This window comes from Triticum urartu, chromosome 7, assembly GCF_003073215.2.
Source record: "Triticum urartu cultivar G1812 chromosome 7, Tu2.1, whole genome shotgun sequence".
Classification (NCBI taxonomy): Eukaryota; Viridiplantae; Streptophyta; class Magnoliopsida; order Poales; family Poaceae; genus Triticum; species Triticum urartu.
In genome coordinates this window covers 321,393,981-321,417,476 of record NC_053028.1, presented here as the reverse complement: position 1 = coordinate 321,417,476, position 23,496 = coordinate 321,393,981, and the positions used below count along the sequence as shown (strand labels likewise).

At 45.2% G+C, this 23,496-nt stretch overlaps 1 protein-coding gene across 1 annotated transcript; it reads left to right on the top strand.

The window, feature by feature from the left end:
* The first annotated feature begins 5,401 nt into the window (after positions 1–5,401).
* LOC125524465 lies at positions 5,402–21,189 on the top strand. The gene is made up of 2 exons (XM_048689518.1): positions 5,402–5,536; positions 20,111–21,189. Exons 1-2 carry the CDS (start codon positions 5,505–5,507, stop codon positions 21,027–21,029), a joined length of 951 nt encoding a protein of 316 aa, XP_048545475.1. The 5' UTR covers positions 5,402–5,504; the 3' UTR covers positions 21,030–21,189.
* Positions 21,190–23,496: the final 2,307 nt, after the last annotated feature.

Sequence of the window (23,496 nt, the reverse complement as noted above, 5' to 3'; positions counted from 1 at the left end):
GGGCATATTTCCTTCAATACTTAAGTCAATCTATGTGCACACGACAAACGTTATCAACATAATTACCTCGTATGCGCTGCACCCGGACGGGAACATAATTAAGTCAATCTATGTGCACATGACAAACGTTATCAACATAATTACCTCGTATGCGCTGCACCCGGACGGGAACACCATATTCATGTCAGCACACGACCTATGTTATCAATATGTTCCAAAGGTACCTTCTCATTCGACACCAAGCATTCTGAGTGGAGGTGGCAAGGGGAATGGGCGCTGCCTTTCCAAGGACAAGGCTACTACGACAGCGAGCTAGACACATGGATTGGGCTCCGTAAAGACGGGTACATTTGTTCATGTGAAGTTGCCTCCCGTAGCACCGAAAGTGATGTGCAGCCATGTTGGAAGATTATGAAGGAGAAGTTGTTCCTCAAAGTCCCGGAGCGGCGACTGGCAGCAAAAGGGCCACTCTCGCGTACATGGGCAACAACAACTTTTGCCTTGTCGAATGCGTGCAACGCGAGGGAGTGGAGTCTACATGCATACCATTGTTAGATTGTGGAACTGATGAGGACATCAATACCATTGTTACACCCACAGCCCCTACTGTTACATATACTGGACCAATTACTAGAGCTCGCGCACGCCAATTAAATTACCAGGTACTTTCGTTTCTTGGTAATGATTCTAATGTTCATGAGATTATGATGCTGCCTAAATTGGATACATTTGTTTTGCTTACAAATGAAGGGCCTAGCTTGGAGAAGGATGAACATTGGAGCAAGAACATGCATGGAGTTGATGGCATGCGCAAGGGGATCAAGAACGGAGTTACAAGTGATGATTTCAGGACTTTGAAGCCGCCATAAGTAGTGCATGAAGCCTTGGACGAAATATACAAGATGCCACTTCATAATATTCGTCCATAGGCTATTCTAGGTGCTGCGTCACCTTATTAATGGGCCAGGCCCATGTAATTTCGAAATACTGAAGTATAGGCTATTTTTAGAGTCCGTATGTGTGGGGAAACAAGAGTTAGGGTTGGTTTCGGACCCCACCCTCAAGGGCCACGAAATTCCCCCCCTCTTCCTCCATATATACAGCCCTTAGGGCGTCGTTTAGACTTTGGGTTTTGTTTAGATTAAAAGTTCGCCATAGCTGCAACTTCACGTACTTCGTTTGTGTCCAACGACCAGACCAAGACGTCACAGAACCCCACCTTGATCAATAAAGCTTTCATCTTATATTCGCAATATCCCGATTGCCATCTCAGTTTCTTGCTTGTTCTTCGTTTGCTCGCAGGAAACAGACCCTCGTGGTCAGGTTGATCGTGCTCCGGCGTGGTCAATAACCCTCGGAAGTTGGTTTAGCGATTGCTAAGGCGCGACGTCTCGCACGTTCGTAGTCGGATCGTCAAGGTCGACTCCCACAGAAAACGATAGCCACCATCTCATCGAAACATCGGGACACCTTTGCCTCTATCAGGAACAAAATGAAGCTTTCTCAGGGCACTTGCACTCTGGACCGTCCGATTGCCTGTCCAAACGAATCCCGGCCGTCGGATCTTCATATGAAACAATCTGGACCATTTGATCAAGTCTGATGTGACTAGCAATGAATAGTCCCATAAATTTTATCCCGTCAAACTACCCTCACTCTCTATTACAGGAAGGACTAGTCGGAGTGGGCCACTGATGTCAGCGACAGTGGAAGTAGGCCTGACCGATGCTGGTTCTAACCGGCGTGGGTAGCATGCCACCGCCTGTAAATTTGGAGGGCCACCTAGGGTAGTGTCGGGATTTCACGTGTTGTCCCTTGCGTGTCATCATGTGTATGGCTCAACTGCGCGTTAGGCCGAGGAGAGCGACCGACTGGGTGAACCCTTTAGCCGCTGCTCTCCCTCTCCCCGTGCTCTCTCCTCTCTTCCTCGCCTCCCCTCGCGCCACAGCCGCTGCTCCTCGGTCGGCACGCGCACCGCACTAGGGTTTCTAGCCCCTAGAGCCTGCTCGAGGTCGGCTTCGCGTGAGCGGTGTGCAGGGGCCGGTGGTCACCGCGGGAGGAGCAGGAGGAAGACGGGATGTCGTGCGTCAAGGCTTGCCACGGCCCTTCTCCGCACCGGCGACGCGTGCAGCAGAGAATGGCAGGCGCGTGTTCTGTCGGCATCTGACCCAGATGCGGACGCAGTCCGCCGGCGCCATAGGAGGAGGAGACACGGCTAAGGAGGAGCACGAGCCACCCCCGCCACCTACCCGACGGCGTTGTCAAGGATTTCGTCGTTGTGACCTACAACTCCGTCTCTCCTTCGCGTTCCTCTTCTTCCTTCCCGTCTGGCTGCCAGCTCGAGACCCGACTCCTCCTGCGTTCCCCTGTACTCTCGTCTCTCAGTCAATAGGCCCTGCCATTAGGAGATAGAGAGAGGGATTTGGAAGGAGACGGGAGCAAGATGAGAAGAGGAATGAGCAGCCATGCCACCTCCGTCCCCTGCCATTAGGAGATAGAGAGAGGGATTTGGAAGTAAATGAATAAACTTTTGGGAGATGCACAAAAGTTTAAGGTCTATACGCATGTTGTTAATCAGTGTAAGATAGTTTTTTTTTGAGGCAAGCCAAAAGCTAATGGCTTTAGACAGGGTTACATTCACATAGAGACAGATCAACTAATTGACTTGGGACACCGACAATGACTCTGCATCCGCCGTTCTTCCTTGCCCAAGCAGCCAGCGAATGTGCTAGCTGATTACCCTCTCGTTTGGTCGCCGACCAGGAGACGGATTCAAAGAGCCCCATCTGATCCCTGATGTCTTGGACAATGTGGTGTAATTGTGATTTGTCCACTCCTTCCGCTTTCAGTCGATTCACCATGGTTAGGCAGTCAGATTCAATGATTAATTTGCCTTGGTACAAGCTTGACAGCTCGCTCATCCCCAACTTGATTGCCTCCGCTTCTGCTTCTTCAGGGCCTGCACTTGCCTTGATCTTCCTGCAGACTGACAAGACCACATCTCCCCTGTGATCTCTGACTACCGTTCCAAGACAGGTATCCTCTGATTTGCCGACGAACGACGCATCTGTATTTAGTTTCCAAACTCCGACAGGGGGGGGTTCCATTTGCAGATCGTCTTCGGAGTCTGGGTGGGAGTGTTTAATTTTTCAGGGAGCAGACTACCTTTCCCTCGGTCATCTGTTAGTTCGCACATTGACTGGTGGATCTCTTCCTTGTACCTCTCCAAGAAGTGAACCGATATAGAAACTCTTGCTTTTCCTTCTCCATGAACGCAGTCATCGCATAGCAACCAAGCTCTCCAGAATAGTAACATTAGCTTCTCCCTTGTGTCTTCATCGCACTTCGCTAAGAGGCATTGGAGCCAGTCCCTCCCTGTGTACCTGAATTCTTTCTCTGTGGGTAAAGCCCAAACTTTTCTCATCTCACTCCTGAGAGCTTTAGCTTTTGTGCACGCCACCACTGCGTGGAACTCATCTTCATCCTCCTGACCGCAGATGGTACAAGTTGCAATCTTCCCCAAGGTGCGCCTGACTTTAATTTTGATGGTGGCCAGAGAATTTGTTGCAATTCTCCAAGCATTTATCTTTATTTTCTGGGGTATTTTGGACTTCCAAATAAGGTCCCAGCTGCTCCTATTATTTGCTGAGCCTGAAGAGCTAGATGCCTGGGCCTTATCCCTCACTTTGATTTCCTCGGCCAGTTTATACGCACTTCTTACAGAGAAAATACCTGTATTTTCATGATGCCAAGCAATGATGTCCGTAGACCTCCTGGTGGGCAGTTTTATCCTATAGATTGCCTCTGCATCGTAAACAGGGAAGATTTGGTGAATGAGTTATGAATTCCATTCATTGTTGTCCGGTTTGATGAGCTGATTCACCCAACGAAGGCGTGAATTCCTTATAAATGTGGCCGCCTTTAATCCATTAAGCCTGGGGATCCAATTGTCTCTCTGTATCCTAATTTTCTGGCCATCACCGATCCTCCAAATGACTCCTTCTTTCAGGAGTTCCAGCCCAAATTCAATGCCTCTCCATACCGGCGATGCGTCAGTCGCAAAGACTGTATCTAGTAACTCCCCATTCGGGTAATATTTGGACTTTAGAACCCTAGCACACAGGCTGTTTGGATACTGGAGTAATCTCCATCCTTGCCTCGCAAGCAAAGCCTGGTTAAAGGACAGCATATCACGGAAACCAATTCCACCTCCCCGCTTCGGTTTCACCATTTGTTCCCATGACATCCAGTGCACCTTCCTGTGTCCCTCTTCATCACCCCACCAAAAGTCCCTAATAAGTTTCTCATACTTTTCACAGAAACTTTTGTTCATCTTGAAAATTCTCATTGGGTAGGTGGGTAATGCTTGAGCAACCGAGATTACGTGGACCTCTTTTGCTGCGTGAGACATGTACCTTTCATTCCAATCCGAGCATCTCTTCACAAACCTCTCCATAATAGGTTGAAACTTTTCACCCTTCATCCTACCCTCCGGGGTTGGGAGGCCCAGGTACTTGCTCTCAAAGGATGATGCCACTACCCCTAGTGTATCCTTAATACTTTCCTGGACATGCACTGGACAGTGTTCACTAAACAGTAAGGAACACTTCGCTTGACTCAGTAGCTGCCCCGTGCCTCATTGGAACTTTTCGAGAACCTCCTTTATCACTAAAGCCTCCCCATGTGAAGCTTTAAAAAATAGCAAACTGTCATCAGCAAACAACAAGTTGGAAATCCCTGGGCTTCCCCTAGCCACCTTTATGGGAGTTATTCTTTTAGCTGCAATCTCCTTACGGAGGGCGCTAACTAGTCCATCTGCTACCAGCAGAAACAAATATGGGCTTAGGGGATCACCCTGCCGAAGCCCTCTTGTGGGTATAAAGGATTCAAGGAGTTGGCCATTCCACTTGACAGCATATGACACCGATTTGACACAGCTCATTATCCACCCAATCCATGTTTGGCAGAAGCCCAGTTTGTGCATTGCTCCCTCAAGAAACCTCCAGTCACATCTGTCGTAAGCTTTGGCAAGATCCATTTTGTACGCACAGTGAGTATTCGATCCATTCTTGCTATGTTGGATCTTATGGAAGCACTCGAAGGCAATGGTCGCATTATCGGTAATCATCCTGCCGGGAATGAAGGCGCTCTGCGTCTCTGAGATGATCTCATCCGAAAAAGGCCTTAGTCTGTTTACCAGACATTTTGACACCACCTTGTAAAGTACATTGCATAGGCTGATCGGTCTATAAACCTTCAGACCTTGTGGATCACTCCCCTTGGGGATGAGACAGATAACCGTATCATTTGTACCTGGTGGCATAATCCTTGACTTAAAGAATTCTTTCACAGCTTGTATAACATCTTCTTGCACTAACTCCCAGTTCCTCTGAAAAAAGCAAGTGAGCTCAATAGGATGGGTCGAGAGCTGTTCTAAAGAAGGCAGGCTATTGGCTACTAAACCAAAAGGAATTGTTGAAAAACTGATTTCTCAAGAAAACACAATGACACCACCAGCTAAGAAGTCCCCTGTAAGGTATGGGATTGAAAGTGCGTTATATCGACTAGAGGAGGGGTGAATAGGCGATTTTTATGAAAGTCTTCAAAACTTGGGAGTTATGAAGACAAACAGTGAAGATTATGCCTATTACTATGCAGCGGAAGTTAGATTACACTAGGCCAGCCATGGTCATGTATTCAATAGAGTGAAAGCACAGTGACAAACAGCTTCAGTGTAATAAGGATCAAGTAGGAAGAAGTTATGAAGCCAAACAGATCATGCATTCACGTTGTGAAGACAAATGATAAAGCAAGCACGCAATGACTTCACAATGAGTAACAACAAGAGAAGGAAGTGAAGATGAAACCAGTGACTTGTTGAAGACAATGATATGTTGGACCAGTTCCAGTTGCTGTGACAACTGTACGTCTGGTTGGAGCGGCTAGGTATTTAAACCTTAGGACACACAGTCCCGGACACCCAGTCCTGAACACACAGTTCAGGACACCAAGTCCTCACCGTAATCTCCTTGAGCTAAGGTCACATAGTCCTCGCCCAATCACTCTGGTAAGTCTTCAAGGTAGACTCCCAAACCTTCACAGACTTCGTTCACTGGCAATCCACAATGTCTCTTGGATGCTCTGAACGCGACGCCTAACCGTCTGGAGGATTCACAGTCCTCAAGTGTAATAAGTCTTCAGATCACACAGACAAGAAGACTTAAGTGATGCCCAATTTACTCTGGCTCTGGGTGGTTAGGGCTTTTCTCCTCACTAGGAATTTTCTCTCAAAGGCTTCGAGGTGGGTTGCTCTCAAACGACAAAAGCCGTGCACTGAAATCTGAGCAGCCAACCGTTTATGGTTGTGGGGGTGGGCTATTTATAGCCACTTGGCAACCCGACCTGATTTGTCCGAAATGACCCTGGGTCACTAAGGAACTGACACGTGTCTCAACGGTCAGATTTCGAACTCTCATGGCAACTTTACTTGGGCTACAAGCAAAGCTGACTTGTCCGGCTCTGGACAAGATTTGCTCTCATTGTCTTCACTCAAAGACATAGGTTTTTGATTTAGGCATCACTTAAGTCATTCTGACTTGTTCTCCTGGACCCCACTTAACAGTACGGTGGTTCCTATGACTCAACAAAAATAAAAAGAACTACAAAAGATCTAAGTCTTCGAGTTCCATAGGGTCATAACGTGTCTTCTGTTGTCATAGTCTTCAATGTGAATATCTTCATATACCACCTTTGACTTCAATGTCTTCATTCATTTTTAGGGGTCATCTCTGGTAGTAAACCGAATCAATGAGGGACTTCTACCTGTGTTTTCCTGCAATTCTCACAAACACATTAGTCCCTCAACTAGGTTTGTCGTCAATACTCCAAAACCAACTAGGGGTGGCACTAGATGCACTTACAATCTCCCCCTTTTTGGTGAGTGATGACAAACTAGTTGAAGTTTTCAACGGGGAATATAAAGTGTGAAGTCTGTAAAGGAATTGTCATCATAAGTTGCAAGTTCTCCCCATGAAGATGTGCATATAAGTTAATTTGCTTTTGGAATGCAAATGCACATGGCAGGTTGTACTTGTGGAGATCAGCTTCAGCTTATGATGACAATCTACTATGCATGTGAAAGTATATGAAGATAATAACATGCATAATGGAAAATGGACGTCTGCAGAATGAGATGAGTGCGGAAATTATCGTCGCACATGCGGAATTTATCTTCGCAAAAGGAGTGGTAAAACAAGTAGCAGAGACCATCGAGTTTTAGTGTTTACAACTCAAAAGAACCAAATGAAGCAAAACAAGAGTTGCAAACACGAAGCAAGTATAACAAAACAAGGCACCCGCCCATATTGACCCGCTTGAAGACTATAAACATCATATGCTTCTCCCCCTTTTGTCAGGAATGACCAAAAAGGTTTGAAGACATAGAGTTTTCTACGCGTTCCCAGGCGCAGCAGGGTCGGTGGAGTTGTTTGGCGGTGCTGAGCTTTGAGGTGCTGAAGCGGGTGGTGGTGAAGTAGCATCATCATCTTCATCAATGATCCTCGCAGTGACGGTGGCAGCAGATGAGGAATACTCAGAGTCTTCAAGTGACGGTGTGTTGCGCATCACAGCCCTCCTAGGAGGTATGGTGTCAAATTTGAAGCGCTCTGTGAAGCCATCCTCTTCAAGTTCAGCTCCAGTGCAAATCATTGAGAGCCCTTTCCACGTACGACGGCAAGTCTCATGCGTAACAAAGGCATTCTTGGTGGCCAGGTTTCGAAGACGATTGACATCCACCAAGAGGCTCTTCATCTGACGTTTCAGCCAGTCGTGATGCCTATCTTGCTTTTGGTGAAGGGCCACAAGAAGCTCTCGGTCAGTGAGGACACGAGCACGCTTCTTGGGTCTTGGAGCGTTTGTGCTATCTGTGGCTTCAGTTGATGCTGGTGCACGTGTAGTGCCAGCCATAGGATAGACCCTGGACATGGCTTCAACACCTTCAACATTCTGCGTGAAGCTCTGGTGTTCGGCATTCTGAAGACTTATTGGTTGCTTGGCAGGCTCAGGGTATATTGCTTCAGCAGAGATATCCACATCTGGCAGGAAGATGCGATGGTTTCGGGCTGAGGGCTGATACGAAATTGTAGAGTGCAGTTTGATCAGCCTCATCACCCAAGGGGCATAGAGTTTTAGACTAAATAAGTCCGAGCCTGACGCAGCAAGTTGTCGTATGAAAAGATCCTGTGCATTGAAGCATTTGCCATGCATGATATAGAATATGAGAGTCTTCATTGCACCCTCAATCTTGGCATGTGGAGAGTGTCCCTTAATGGGCCAGAGAGTCCGTCGGATAATATGATATATGGTCCTGGGCAGGTACTCTAGGTCTTCAACGAAGAACTCAGTTGGATAGGGTGCATCTTGAGGCAATGGCTTCATCATTGAGAGCATCTGACTCATATTGGGTTCAGGTCTCTGAAATATGCTCTCAATGGCTTCAGAATGAAGTTGACACCCTTCCTCGAAGAATTCGCCTGGAGTGGGCAGGCCAGTGAGCTCAATGATATTGAATGCATTGGCTTCATGATGGACATTTCCGGTCATCCACTCCAGGATCCAAGTCTTAGGATCTCTGTTGTAGCCTTTGATGTGGAGAGTGGCATAAAACTGAAGCAGAAGCTCTTCGTTCCAGTGCTCTTCATCAGTCACGAACGGCAGCAAACTCACTTGCCTGAAGCAGTCCAAAGCTTCCTCAAGACATGGCAGACCAGCAATAGCTTCAACCTCAAGGCGCTTGTGTGGGAAGATGCGACCTTGGTTGTATAAGATGCAAGAATAATAGCTGCGCTGTGAATAGCTCCAGAACCTGTCTGATACAATCCTTTCCCTTGAATAGGGGTTCTTGGAGCTATCGAAAAATGAGTTGTCTGCCTTGAAGCTGTTTACATCAAAGGAGCCAGGTGCTGATGCAGGACCTGGGAACCTTGGAAGCCTTGGGACTGGCTTCTGGACATGAGGCCTGTGCTCTATGTGGTAGTCAAATTGTGGACCTGCAGCAGACTCAGGAACTGAAGTGTCTGGCTCAGTGGCTTCGTTGTTCGCTGAAGCATTTGGTGGGGCGGGCTCCACATTGGCTTCAGTGTTAGTAGTTTGAGAGACATCTTCAGGCACGTTCTCTTGGGGAACTGCATCTTGATGGAGCGAGGGAGTGAGTTCTGGAGGTGCTTCTTGATTGTCTTCGGCTGATGCAGCCGGAATTTCTTGAGACTGGACTTGAGGCCGTGGACCTTTGCGAAGCCTACGGAACACAGACGACGCTTGTGGTGTCGGAGTGAGCTGGGCCTGAATGTCTTCTTCCTCCTGAGGGCGATCCGCCCATGACTCATCTTGTGCCATTGGCGTCAGAGGACGACCAATGCTGATGGGTTCACTTGTTTCAAGCTGAGGAAGGGCTGCATCACCTTGCACATTGTCCTGATGACCAATGTCTTCAGCAGCTAGTGGGTCGGTTGCTGGAATATCTTCAGCGTCAGGTGCCTCTGTGGGAGCAGGCTCATGAACTGTTAGTCTTCTTTCTGCATTGGGGTGAATGACAGAAAGGGGTTCAACCATCAAGGGCTCTGTGGGAGAAGCCCTAGATTTCTTAGTTTGCGCTTCTTTTTACTGGGGGCAGAAGGAGAGGCTTCAGAGCTCTTCCTTTTTCTGGCTTCAGCTTCTGCAGCTCTTGTCTTCTTTAGCTCTGAAGCTGTTGACCGGCTCTTTGGCTTCGAGCCAGTCGTGGCGGTTGGGAAGATAATGGAAGTGGCTGCTTGTCTTGATGCCTCTGGTTCACTCACAGCAGGCTGCTTCTTCTTCTTTGCGGCCATCTTGGGGTCGATGCCTGGATGCCCAAGTGCCTTGCGCTTTTCAGCCTCGTTGTAGGCTTGAACACATTTGTCAGCCAATGACTTCATCCTTTCACGCGAGCTTTGAGCTTCAGCACGCTTCTTCAGAAAGTTTTCTTTGAGATCATGCAGCATGATTTTGAAGCTTCTCACTTCCTGCACGCTGAGACTGGCCATGTGCTTCTTGAACTGAGCTTTTTCGTGATCAATTTTCTGCTTCAGCTCAACAATGCGCTGAGCAATGGCCAGTTCTGAAGCAATTGCGCCTTGGAAGGCGACGCTGAGTCCAACAGGCAGCTACAGATCATTGAAGCTTATATCTGGTGTGTCAAACCATTCATCGATGAAGCTGTGGATGATGGCGACATCAAAGAGAGGCAGATTGTTGAAGATTTCCGCTTCCTCCTTGCTTTTGATGAGCTGTTCTAGTGCGTCATCGCCCAGATCTTCATCACTTGATAGATCAATGGCTTCACTGCGCAGAATGGCAGCAGCAGTGAGCTCTTTACCTGTGTGTTGCTGGGGCTCCTTATCCTTCAGGGGCTTGGAGATGCGGGATACATCTTCAGACTGCACACTGACTTCAGGAGGTGCAGTTTTCAATAGCTTCGCCCTTGAGATTTTTGAGGCAGGGGCCGGCTTCGAAGCTTTTGGTTTCTTTGTCTGCTTTGGCTTCGGCACAGCAGGAGCTTCATCAGACTCAGAATCAGCTGGAGGGTCATTCACAGCAGTCCCTTGGACTAAGATGTGGGTGATCAGGCCCTCAAGATTGGCAAACGGACCGATGATATTGGGTTCCGCGTCGCGCGTGCCATCTGTCCTTGGTGAGGAGGGACCAGGATTGAAGTCAAGCCCAAATTTCTTCTTGTTTAGCTTCGCAGACTGTTGAGCAAACTGAAAGTTGCGTTTGAAGAGATTGTCGTCACGACACCAGAGAAGTGACGACGGATGTGCATCATCAGGCTGTGGTCCTCGGACCATGCATGGGTAGAAGCCTTGAGCAATGGCTTCATCTCTGGTTCTGGGTACAAGGTTCTTGTATAAGATATCCCCCCATGGACTCTTGATTGCATTCTTTTCAGCATACTCCTGGGTGACGAAGCGGTATTTGAACCACTGTTCTGCCCAATAGCGTCGAATCCATTGGATTCGGATTTTGCGCTGCCCATAGCTCTCTTCTGGATCTGTTTTGTACATTTCTGCCAAGTCTTCAGGCAGATCCTTGGAAGTTCCCTCACGTCTCTGTCTGCCCCCCTTTCTTGCTGCTGCAACTGAAGCCATAAACTTTAACTTGAAAGGCTTCAAAACTTTCAAAGGCTTCAAAGGCTTTCTTTTTCTGGACAAACAGGAACTGGCTTCAGGAGAGTTTATGTGATGCTGTAGGAATTCTGCAAATGAATGCAGACTATGAGAACCGAAGGATTCTCCCACGGACATGTACCTGTGACAGCATTAAGGTGCGAGGGAAGGGGAAGAGGTCATATGCATTCTCAGAAGGTTTTGAAGATTAATCAGTTTAGAAGACATTGACCTCATTGTGCGAAGACATTCACTTTTAGATAAGAAGTTGGTTCCACATTTGTACGAACCCATAGATCAGTACAAGTGAGGAATCTAACTACTTTATGAAGCACAAGTGAATATACTAGGCATGTTATGAGATGCAGCGAGAGATCTAACTGGTGTGAAGAGAAACTTCTTATGGTTGAAAGTGACAGAACCAAGAGATCAAAAGAGGCTGTAAAAAGGAGTTTTATTTACCACACTGGAACTGCTAGACGGAATGAAGTTGATGCCGAGCAGTTCAGTCCTCCGTGCCCTAACTTGGCGACGGAAAACACCTACGGCGACGGCGGAGAGGACGATGTCCGCGGTCGGCATGAGGACGGCGTTGGAGAGGTTGCGGCAGCGAAGCGCTTCGTCTCCAGCGTCGTCGAGTGCTAGCGGTGGCGCTAGGGTTCGTGCGAGGATGGAAGAAGGAGATAATGACTGCGGTAAGTGTGAATTTATAGACTCAGAGGCGGCACTGTGCTATTACGCAGGTGCCCCTGGCGGTTCGCATTTGAGGCACGCATGGCCAGTAAGCGGAAGTTTGGGGTTTGTTCCACGTCCCACGCACGCCTAAATTGTCGGGCGGTCGTTCCTGCTTCTCCGGATCTTATGTGGAGGAATGAGCATTAAAAATGGACTTTTATGGTTGTCTCTATGTCTTCAGCTGACAAGGACACAGTGAAGACATTCGACAGTTTCAACAGAATGCATATGACTTGGAGAGATAGAGTTTGAGATAGAAAGCATAGAGAGGTTAGGGTCCGATCACATTCACTTAGTTCAAAAGATTCAACTAAGAAGACATAGCTATAAGTGAATGTTGTAGAGGACAGAACACTTAGAGCATATATATATATAATCATCGTAGTGAAGATAATCATGAAGACATGTTAAGTTCGAAGCCAAACCAATGTGAAGATATTGCAAGGTAACGCCATGAGTTAAACACTTCAAAATGGAACGTTTGGTGGTGGCGTTACCCACCGTATAGGAAGTATTAGACCCAGACACGGCGCACAATTATTGTGGCGCTCCGAAGTCAAATTCCACATTAATGTATTCACACTTAGAATGTATGTCTTCATTGATTGAAGATATACTTTACTTTGTGCGTTGCACATCTAAGTCATCAATATGCATAAGTGTTAGGATGTGTGCCTGATCACAGGACATTTGAGGATTCCAAGATATTTAGCTCACACTGTAAATTGCAAAACCTCTTCTCATCCAAGGGCTTGGTGAAGATATCTGTCAATTGCTCTTCAGTGTTGACGTGTATGATATCAATGTCTTCCTTCACAACATGATCTCTGAGAAAGTGATGGCGAATTTCAATGTGCTTTGTCTTCGAGTGCTGAACTGGGTTGTTGGCAATCTTGATGGCGCTTTCGTTGTCGCAGTAAAGTGGCACTTGCTTCAGATGAATGCCATAATCCTTGAGTGTTTGCTTCATCCACAGAAGCTGAGCGCAGCAAGATCCAATAGCAATGTATTCAGATTCAGCAGTGGAGAGAGATACACAGTTCTGCTTCTTTGAAGACCAACATACAAGTGATCGTCCTAGAAAGTGACATGTGCCTGATGTAGACTTGCGATCAACTTTGTCACCAGCATAATCAGCATCCGAAAATCCAACCAAATCAAACTCTGAGCCCTTTGGATACCATAATCCTAGAGTTGGGGTGTGAGCCAAATATCGAAGAATTCGCTTCACAGCTAAGTGATGCGACTCCTTTGGTGCCGCTTGAAATCGAGCACACATGCAAACACTAAGCATGATATCTGGCCTAGATGCACATAAATAAAGCAAAGACCCAATCATGGAGCGGTATACCTTTTGATCGAACTCTTTACCATTGTCGTCAGGACCTAGATGATGTTTGGCTGGCATTGGTGTTGTGAAGCCTTTGCAGTCTTGCATACCGAACTTCTTCAGGCAATCTTTGAGATACTTCTCTTGAGATATGAAGATGCCATTGCACTGTTGTCGGATTTGAAGACCAAGAAAGAACTTCAGCTCCCCCATCATGGACATCTGATATTGCTCTTGCATCATATATCCAAACTCTTCACTGTACTTCCGATTGGTGCAGCCGAAGACAATGTCATCCACATATATTTGGCACACAAATAGTTCACCATCGTATGTCTTCATGAAAAGAGTGGGATCCAGGGAACCAGGTATGAAGCCTTTGCTCTTCAGAAAGTACTTGAGTGTATCATACCAGGCCCTAGGGGCTTGTTTGAGGCCATACAGTGCCTTGTTGAGCTTGTATACCATATCAGGATGTTTTGGATTTTCAAAACCAGGTGGTTGTGCAACATACACTTCTTCTTCAATCTTGCCATTGAGAAAGGCACTTTTCACATCCATTTGATATAGAAGTATGTTATGATGATTTGCATAGGCCAGCAGTATGCGTATGGCTTCAAGCCTAGCCACAGGAGCAAAAGTTTCATCGAAGTCAATGCCCTCTACTTGAGTATATCCTTGAGCAACGAGACGAGCTTTATTTCTGACAACTTGACCATGCTCATCTTGCTTGTTGCGGTATATCCATTTGGTGCCTATTATGTTGTGCTTTCGTGGATCGGGACGCTTAACCAGTTCCCATACATTATTCAGCTCAAACTGTTGAAGCTCTTCTTGCATAGCTTGAATCCATTCAGGTTCCATGAAGGCTTCTTCAACTTTCTTGGGTTCTGATATTGAGACGAATGCGAAATGCCCACAGAAGTTTGCTAGCTGAGTTGCCCTTGAACGAGTGAGTGGACCAGGTGCATTGATGCTGTCAAGTATTCTGTCAATCTGCACTTCATTTGCAACACGAGGATGTATAGGGCGAAGACTTTGCTCTTGCTGATCTGCGTTGTTGTTTGGAGGAATGTCTTCATGCTGAGCATTGTCTTCATGTTGATCAGGTGCTGAGATGATGAATTCCTCTTCAGGATGAGCTTCAGAAGGCATAATCTCTCCAGTTCCCATAAGCTTGATTGATTCACTAGCTGGGACTTCATCTAGCACATTTGGCAGTTGCTCTCTTTGTGAACCATTTGTTTCATCAAACCGCACATCCACTGTTTCGACCACTTTGTAATGGAAGAGATTGAAGACTCTGTAGGAGTGTGAATCCTTTCCATATCCAAGCATAAAGCCCTCATGTGCTTTTGGTGCAAACTTTGAGGTGTGATGTGGGTCCTTGATCCAGCACTTTGCGCCAAATACTCTGAAGTAACTGACATTTGGCTTCTTGCCAGTTAGGAGTTCATAAGATGTCTTGTTCAGAAGCTTGTGAAGATAAACACGATTGATTGTATGGCATGCAGTATCAATGGCTTCAGTCCAGAATTTTCTTGGAGTCTTGTATTCATCTAGCATTGTTCTGGCCATTTCAATGAGTGTTCTGTTCTTGCGTTTGACGACGCCATTCTGCTGTGGCGTGTACGGAGCTGAGAATTCATGTGTGATGCCCAAGGTATCAAGATATGTATCAAGGCCAGTGTTCTTGAATTCAGTGCCATTGTCACTTCTAATGTGCTTTATCTTGGCGCCAAAATTGTTCATAGCTCGATTGGCGAAGCGTCTGAAGACATCCTGCACTTCAGTCTTGTAAAGGATTATGTGTACCCAAGTATATCTAGAGTAATCATCAACAATGACGAAGCCATAGAGGCAAGCAGTAGTAGTAAAAGTTGAGTAGTGAGTGGGACCGAAAAGATCCATGTGGAGCAGTTCGAAGGGTTGTGTAGTAGTCATGATTGTCTTCGAAGGATGTTTTGCCCTTGTCATCTTCCCTGCTTCACAGGCACCGCATAAATGATCTTTCTTGAACTTGACGCCCTCGATGCCTATGACATGCTTCTTCTTCGCAAGGGTGTGGAGGTTCCTCATGCCAGCATGCCCAAGCCTCCGATGCCAAAGCCAGCATTCTGAAGCTTTTGCAAGAAGGCATACCGCAAGTTGTGGTCCTGCTGAGAAATCTACCACATACAAATCACCTTTCCGATACCCTTCAAACACTAGAGATTTGTCAGATTCCATTAGCACCAGGCAGCGATATTTTCCAAACATTACAATCATATTCAGATCGCAAAGCATTGAGACAGACATTAAGTTGAAGCCAAGGGATTCAACAAGCATGACTTTATCCATGTGTTCATCCTTTGAGATTGCAACTCTACCTAGACCCAATACCTTATTTTACCAGTGTCAGCAAATGTGATGTGGCTCTTGTCGGATGGACGTAATGTTGAGTCCATAAGAAGGCTTCTTCTGCCAGTCATGTGATTTGTACACCCACTGTCAATAATCCATTCTGAAGATTTTGAAGTCGCTGGTGTCGTACCCTACAGTACAGTTAGGGGGATAGGCTTCACGAAGAGAATTGTGAAGCATAAACATTTGACGAACCAGTGGGTTATGAAAACTTAAATCCAGATTAGGACTAATAGGGAGAGTAGCATGTGATTCAGGAACGAAGTACATATTGATCCCATTCGGGCATTTTATCTTGCGCCCTACAAGATTTTTAAGGTCTCCAGCAATAGCATCAGAAGATTTTGTTTTTCTGCTGGAGACCTTTCCCTGCAAAAGAGAGTTAAGCTTTCTTAACCACCCACATCTTCAAGGGTGGCTTAGAAGCAATAAGTCTAAGTGCAGCATCTGAGAATTTTGGCTTTGAAGCCTTAGCAAACAGTCTAGCAGGTGGACAATAATACTCATAGGAATAAGCAGAATAATTTTTGGTCACATGAAAACGGTTTGATGAACCGCTCTCATACTCATGTGCCTGAGTATGGTTTCCCTGCAAAACATTTGTGTTAGTGTGACTCAGGTGAGTCCTCTGTTTGTATGAAGCCATTGGACCGTATGAAGCCTTTGGTCTGAGATTTGTCTTCTTCAAGTGAGGTGTCATGAAGACATTCACAAGAAGATTTTCCAGACACCTTTTGGAAACCCAGATCTTCTTCATAGGCGGTCCATTCCTGCAGTTAGTACCAATGTACCTGGCAAACACTTCACCATTCTGATTCTTAAACAGTTTATAGTTTGCATCAAAGGATTCATCAATGATAATGGGGTTAGCACAAGTGAAGCCAGATAAGTTGGATGGATCTGCTGAAAGTTCCTTTGCAGCAACCCATGTGGTTTTGGGGTACTGCTCAGGTTTCCAGTAAGAGCCATCTGCATTAATTTTCCTCACAAATCCAACACCCTCTTTCCTAGGGTTTCGATTCAGGATCTGCTTCTTGAGGACATCACATAGTGTCTGATGTCCTTTAAGACTTTTGTACATCCCTGTTTCAAGCAATGTCTTCAACATAGCATTCTCATCAGCAATAGCGGTGGTATCCTCAGCAGAGGGGTTAGTTACCACGTCAACAGTTGAAGATATTGCAACAGCAGTAGAAGTGGAACATTCAGCAACAGAATTAGCATTATCACGCTCAATGCATTTAAGACATGGTGGTTCAAATCCTTCCTGAGCGGGACTGATCTGTTCGGAGCGAAGTGACTCGTTTTCCTTTTGAAGATCTTCATGAGCCACCCTCAATTTCTCAAGTTCTTGCTTCCTTTGAAGATAATCATAGGAAAGCTTTTCATGAGTTGTTGAGAGAGTATCATGACGATCTTCAAGTTCCTGATACTTAACGTGAAGGTTTTTTATGTCTTCAATTAAGGATTCAGATCGAGTCATTTCAGCACCCAACAGATCATCGCTTCTGTCTAACAGTTTTTGAATATGTTCCATAGCTTTCTGTTGTTCAGTTGCAATTTTAGCAAGTGTTTTGTAGCTAGGTTTTGAATCACATTCAGAGTCATCGTCACTAGATGTTTCATAGCGAGTAGTGCGTGTGTTTACCTTGGCACCGCGTGCCATGAAGCAGTAGGTAGGAGTGGAGTCGTTCTTGTCATTTGCGTTGGTGTCGGTGATGCAGTCATTGTCTTCAGTGTTGAAGATGGACTTGGCGACGTATGCTGTAGCCAGACTCGCAATGCCAGAATCAGACTCCTCCTCAGACTCCACCTATGCCTCCTCAGATGCAGACTCCTCCTCTGAATCCATCTCCTTTCCAACAAACGCACGTGCCTTGCCAGATGAGCTCTTCTTGTGTGATGAAGACTTTGATGAAGACTTGGAAGAAGACTTTGAGTATTTCTTCTTCTTCTTGTCGTCAGAATCATATTCCTTGCTCTTCTTCTTCCTTCTGTTCTCATTGTCCCACTGTGGACACTCAGAGATGAAGTGTCCAGTTTTCTTGCACTTGTGACTTGTTTTCTTCTTGTAGTCATGAGCAGAAGCTTCATCATTCCTTGAGCTTGATCGTGAAGATTTTTTGAAGCCGTTCTTCTTGGTGAATTTTTGGAACTTCTTCACTAGCATTGCAAGTTCTCTTCCAATGTCTTCAGGATCATCAGAACTGCAGTCAGATTCTTCTTCAGATGAGGAGACAGCTTTTTCCTTCAAGGCGCGAGTTCGCCCATAGTTTGGACCGTAGATATCTCTTTTCTCAGAAAGCTGAAACTCGTGTGTGTGTTGAGCCTCTCAAGTATGTCAGACGGATCGAGTGTCTTGAAATCAGGACGTTCTTGAATCATCAGGGCCAGGATGTCAAACGAACTATCAAGTGATCTCAGCAGCGTTTTGACGATTTCATGTTTGGTGATTTCAGTGGCGCCGAGGGCTTGAAGCTCATTTGTGATGTCAGTGAGTATCAAATGTGTGCTGGACATTCTCATTGTCATTTCGCTTGAAGCGGTTGAAGAGATTGCGAAGGACACTGATTCGTTGATCTCTCTGGGTTGAGATGCCTTCATTGACCTTGGAGAGCCAGTCCCAGACCAGTTTGGATGTCTTCAAGGCACTCACACGGCCATACTGTCCTTTGGTCAGATGACCACAGATGATGTTCTTGGCAGTAGAGTCTAGTTGAACGAATTTCTTGACATCAGCAGCAGTGACACCTTCTCCAGCCTTGGGAATGCCGTTCTCAACGACATACCATAGGTCGACGTCAATGGCTTCAAGATGCATGCGCATCTTATTCTTCCAGTAGGGATATTCAGTTCCATCGAAGACGGGGCACGCAGCGGAGACTTTGATTATCCCTGCAGTCGACATAGCTAAAACTCCAGGTGGTTAAACCGAATCACACAGAACAAGGGAGCACCGAGCTCTGATACCAATTGAAAGTGCGTTATATCGACTAGAGGGGGGGTGAATAGGCGATTTTTATGAAAGTCTTCAAAACTTGGGAGTTATGAAGACAAACAGTGAAGATTATGCCTATTACTATGCAGCGGAAGTTAGATTACACTAGGCCAGCCATGGTCATGTATTCAATAGAGTGAAAGCACAGTGACAAACAGCTTCAGTGTAATAAGGATCAAGTAGGAAGAAGTTATGAAGCCAAACAGATCATGCATTCACGTTGTGAAGACAAATGATAAAGCAAGCACGCAATGACTTCACAATGAGTAACAGCAAGTGAAGGAGGTGAAGATGAAACCAGTGACTCATTGAAGACAATGATATGTTGGACCAGTTCCAGTTGCTGTGACAACTGTACGTCTGGTTGGAGCGGCTAGGTATTTAAACCTTAGGACACACAGTCCCGGACACCCAGTCCTGAACACACAGTTCAGGACACCAAGTCCTCACCGTAATCTCCTTGAGCTAAGGTCACTTAGTCCTCGCCCAATCACTCTGGTAAGTCTTCAAGGTAGACTCCCAAACCTTCACAGACTTCATTCACTGGCAATCCACAATGTCTCTTGGATGCTCTGAACGCGACGCCTAACCGTCTGGAGGATTCACAGTCCTCAAGTGTAATAAGTCTTCAGATCACACAGACAAGAAGACTTAAGTGATGCCCAATTTACTCTGGCTCTGGGTGGTTAGGGCTTTTCTCCTCACTAGGAATTTTCTCTCAAAGGCTTCGAGGTGGGTTTCTCTCAAACGACAAAAGCCGTGCACTGAAATCTGAGCAGCCAACCGTTTATGGTTGTGGGGGTGGGCTATTTATAGCCACTTGGCAACCCGACCTGATTTGTCCGAAATGACCCTGGGTCACTAAGGAACTGACACGTGTCTCAACGGTCAGATTTCGAACTCTCATGGCAACTTTACTTGGGCTACAAGCAAAGCTGACTTGTCCGGCTCTGGACAAGATTTGCTCTCATTGTCTTCACTCAAAGACATAGGTTTTTGATTTAGGCATCACTTAAGTCATTCTGACTTGTTCTCCTGGACCCCACTTAACAGTACGGTGGTTCCTATGACTTAACAAAAATAAAAAGAACTACGAAAGATCTAAGTCTTCGAGTTCCATAGGCTTCATAACGTGTCTTCTGTTGTCATAGTCTTCAATGTGAATATCTTCATATACCACCTTTGACTTCAATGTCTTCATTCATTTTTAGGGGTCATCTCTGGTAGTAAACCGAATCAATGAGGGACTTCTACCTGTGTTTTCCTGCAATTCTCACAAACACATTAGTCCCTCAACTAGGTTTGTCGTCAATACTCCAAAACCAACTAGGGGTGGAACTAGATGCACTTACAGGTATGCCTTACCTTACATTTTTATTCATTACATTATTGTGGTCATGCATTTTATTAGCACATATGAAAGCACCTCGAAAGGACTCTACTCAATCTTTATCACTGTTACAGGAACTGCAAGTCAACGGGCTCTAAAGTCCTGAAGTGTAGTGCTAGGAACAAGCTAGGAGTTCCAAGGAGGCTGAATTTTGATGCTCATCACAGGTACCTCAGGTGTGCGGTAGAGATCGAAGACACAGAGAGTTTGTATGATTATTCTTTGAGGTACAAGATGCACGAGTACTGTGAGCTCCCTGGATGTAGAGATGTCCTGAGCTGCGAAGAGGTTGCTGAGATAATGATACCGACCACTCTAAAGTTATCTATGCTTCGTAGCAGAGTGAACTTGATGCGTTCATTTAACAAAGTTGTCAAGCTCCATCATGAACACTTTGCTCTTGCTAGAAACTTTTCCTCGAAGAACTTCCAAATCTATCAAGATGACTCCATCAAGCTTGATGGTCTGGCTGAGGGCGCGATAGTGGAGTACCGTGAGGCTGTTGGGGACCTTGACTACCGCCAATTTGTTCATATGGTTAACGAGGAGGTATTTCATGGTCAGAAGCTACCATTTGATCTGACCGAGTGGCTAAGGATCATATCCCAGGGAGTGAACGCGTGTGATGGCAGCCTACTCTGTAGTCATATTGACCTGATGGAGCCTTATCAAGGATATGGAAACTTTGTCTCATTGTTTCAGCTGTTCTGGAAAGTCAAAGATACCGCTGGTGGAGAAGATCTTCTGAACTCCTTGGGACATTACAAAGGATGGAAATCTGAAGGCCTGCGTTGTTCGTTTCTTCGTGATACACTGAACTACGAGGACGATGATGGCCATAGATTTGAATATGAAGATGACATAAGAGGCCTTCTGAGGTTGTTGATGAACTCCTTCCGTCACTCAGCAAAAAGCCACTGCAGGCTCGCTATCTACCTGATTATGAATGAGTTCCGCAGGTTGCTATCTGATCTTCAAAGGGCATTGCACTAGGGTGGCTACCTCAGTCACCTCTCTGTGAATTACAGCGTCTGAAAGCATCCTACATTGTACTTTTGCACACAGTAAGATTCCGTCATCTGATAGAAGGCCCTCGCAAACTCTGTACATCCACTTGTGTATGACCGCACATGATTCAAGCCATGCTGTAAATCTCAATAGCATTGTTGAGGAAATCGTTAACTGGTAGCTGCTCGATTGGCTAGCGAGTAGGGGATTAATCGGCTAATCGGCAAGTTAATCGGCCTTTAATCAATTAATCGGACGATTTTTCGGTTTATCGGCTACTCGGTGACCCTATGAGTAGGGATTAATCGGCAAGTTAACTGGTTAATCGGATGAATTCTTGAACAGGGCTCAATAGCAGCCTTAGCTCTTCTGCGCCGAGAATGTGCGCTGCAGCAGCAGGTCCTCATCCTTCCATTTCATCATGGACAGGTACAATGCAATGAAAGCTGAAGGCTGGAGACCTGGTGCTCTGTTTGAACACAGCTTGTAACTAGAAAACGGATAGCGATTTGATATTCTTCTTTTCTTTTTGGGCTGTATAGTAGAAATCTTGCCCTTCTTTGAGATGTCCTTGTGGTGGACACTCTACATTTGTGTGTGATGACTGGTGTATGTCATTTACGCTCTTTGGTATGCGGTGGAACATCACCTGAAATCAATATATTATTTCTTTCTGGTGGTTTTGTTGTGAACTTGTTCCTAATGCCATGATAGTGCTTTGTGATGCTGGCGCGGTGGAGCTTTATACCCTCTTGACATGTATGCATTTTATTCTGCACTGGAATATCACCTGAAGTGTATTTCCTTTTTCTGTCTGTATTATTTATAATGCCATGATATACCTTTTTGTCTTGATGATTGATTCATGTCAGTTATGCACCGGAGTGTACAACTGCAAAATCACATCCTGTCCTTTGCAGCAGAATAAAGAATAAATTATCTTTTCGATAGATCATCTCTCTCCCTCTCTCTCTCTTAGCTTTGTTGTGTAAATGGAAAATATATGAAAATTTTCCTTCAGTTAGTGAATTGATTCTCAAAACACAAAAGGGGAGTCAAGACCTGAGGTCAGCTTTAGTTTGACACCAAATGAAGCTGAAAGACTAAGATTCAGATCGATAATGTGGAGCATGTCTCCTTTCGGGCTGCGGTCAGACGTGGGTAGGAGCCCTCGGAGATTTCTGCTTCTCTGTTACGTTTGGCGTAAAGGAGAAAAGATCACGGTCAGTGAGGGCATCCTCAATGGCAAGTGGATGAGAGGAGTCCAGCGTATCTCCTCTCCTCTTAGGATCACATGGATATCTTCATCACAGTTTCTTTGGTCAGCCTATGATGCTCATTTCTTTCTTTGGTCAGATTCAGAACACCAACAGCCGCAACATTTGGCCCTTCCGAACTGAAGGTAAGATCAGGTTTTCTCTCTGGCTCCTTCAGAACAGACTGTGGACTGCTTAAGTTGGGTTTCAGTCTGCACAGATTTTCCTTCTCCTTTAATGCTTAAGTAGAACTTCTGATATTCCCCGTAAAAAAGTTAAAACCACTATGGTGGCTTCAGCAGAGATTCAGTCTGCACACATAGCTTAAGTTTCTCTTGCGTGAAGACTAAGGTTGGTTTTCATCCTTCTGAAGTCAAGTTTATCTGCACTTGCACATATTCAGAATCTTCAGTAGATTCAGAGATCTACCAGTTTAATCATTTTCTTTACTGAATCTGAAAGTCGATTCATATCAATCGGACAATCAAGACTCAATAATGTACAACTTGAGGCATGGACGAGCTTTCCTCGTTTCTCTCTTCAACGCGCGCACCAAGCCACTCGACTAGAGAATAGAGATCGTGCCCTTGGATGCCAGTGCCGTGCCTCCCCATGTGCGAGGTGGTGTAGTTTCGTTTGTTTTTCTTCCGGTTTTGCTTATACTGGTTCATAATAGATAAACATTTTTCAAAAGAGGATCAATTATGAAAAATCATGACCATTTTTAAAATTGCAATTTAAAGTATTCACGAGCATTTCTTAAATATTTAATTTTGAAAGAACCATGTACTTTAAACAAATGGTGTACCTCTTTTTTATAACGTAGGAATGTATTATTATTATTATTATTATTATTATTTGAATATATTTAAATTCAAATCATTTTAAAAATAAACTTTATAAAATCATGAAAGCTATTTAGAATGCATGAACATTGTTTTAATCCATGAACTCTTAAAAAATTCATGAAAATTTTATAAATTTTGGGTAACATTTTTAATATGTATTTTCTTGGTGGCTTCGGCTGGTAATATGTAGTCCCTCCCTAAAGAAATATAATAGCGTTTAGATCACTATTTTTACAGAGGAATTATTTGTTTTAGCGAAGTATATTTAAAGAAAATTTTATCTTTTTTGAGGATCTTTTAGAGAATTTATCTTATTTTTTAGCAAATTTAGAGATTTTTTTGAGAATT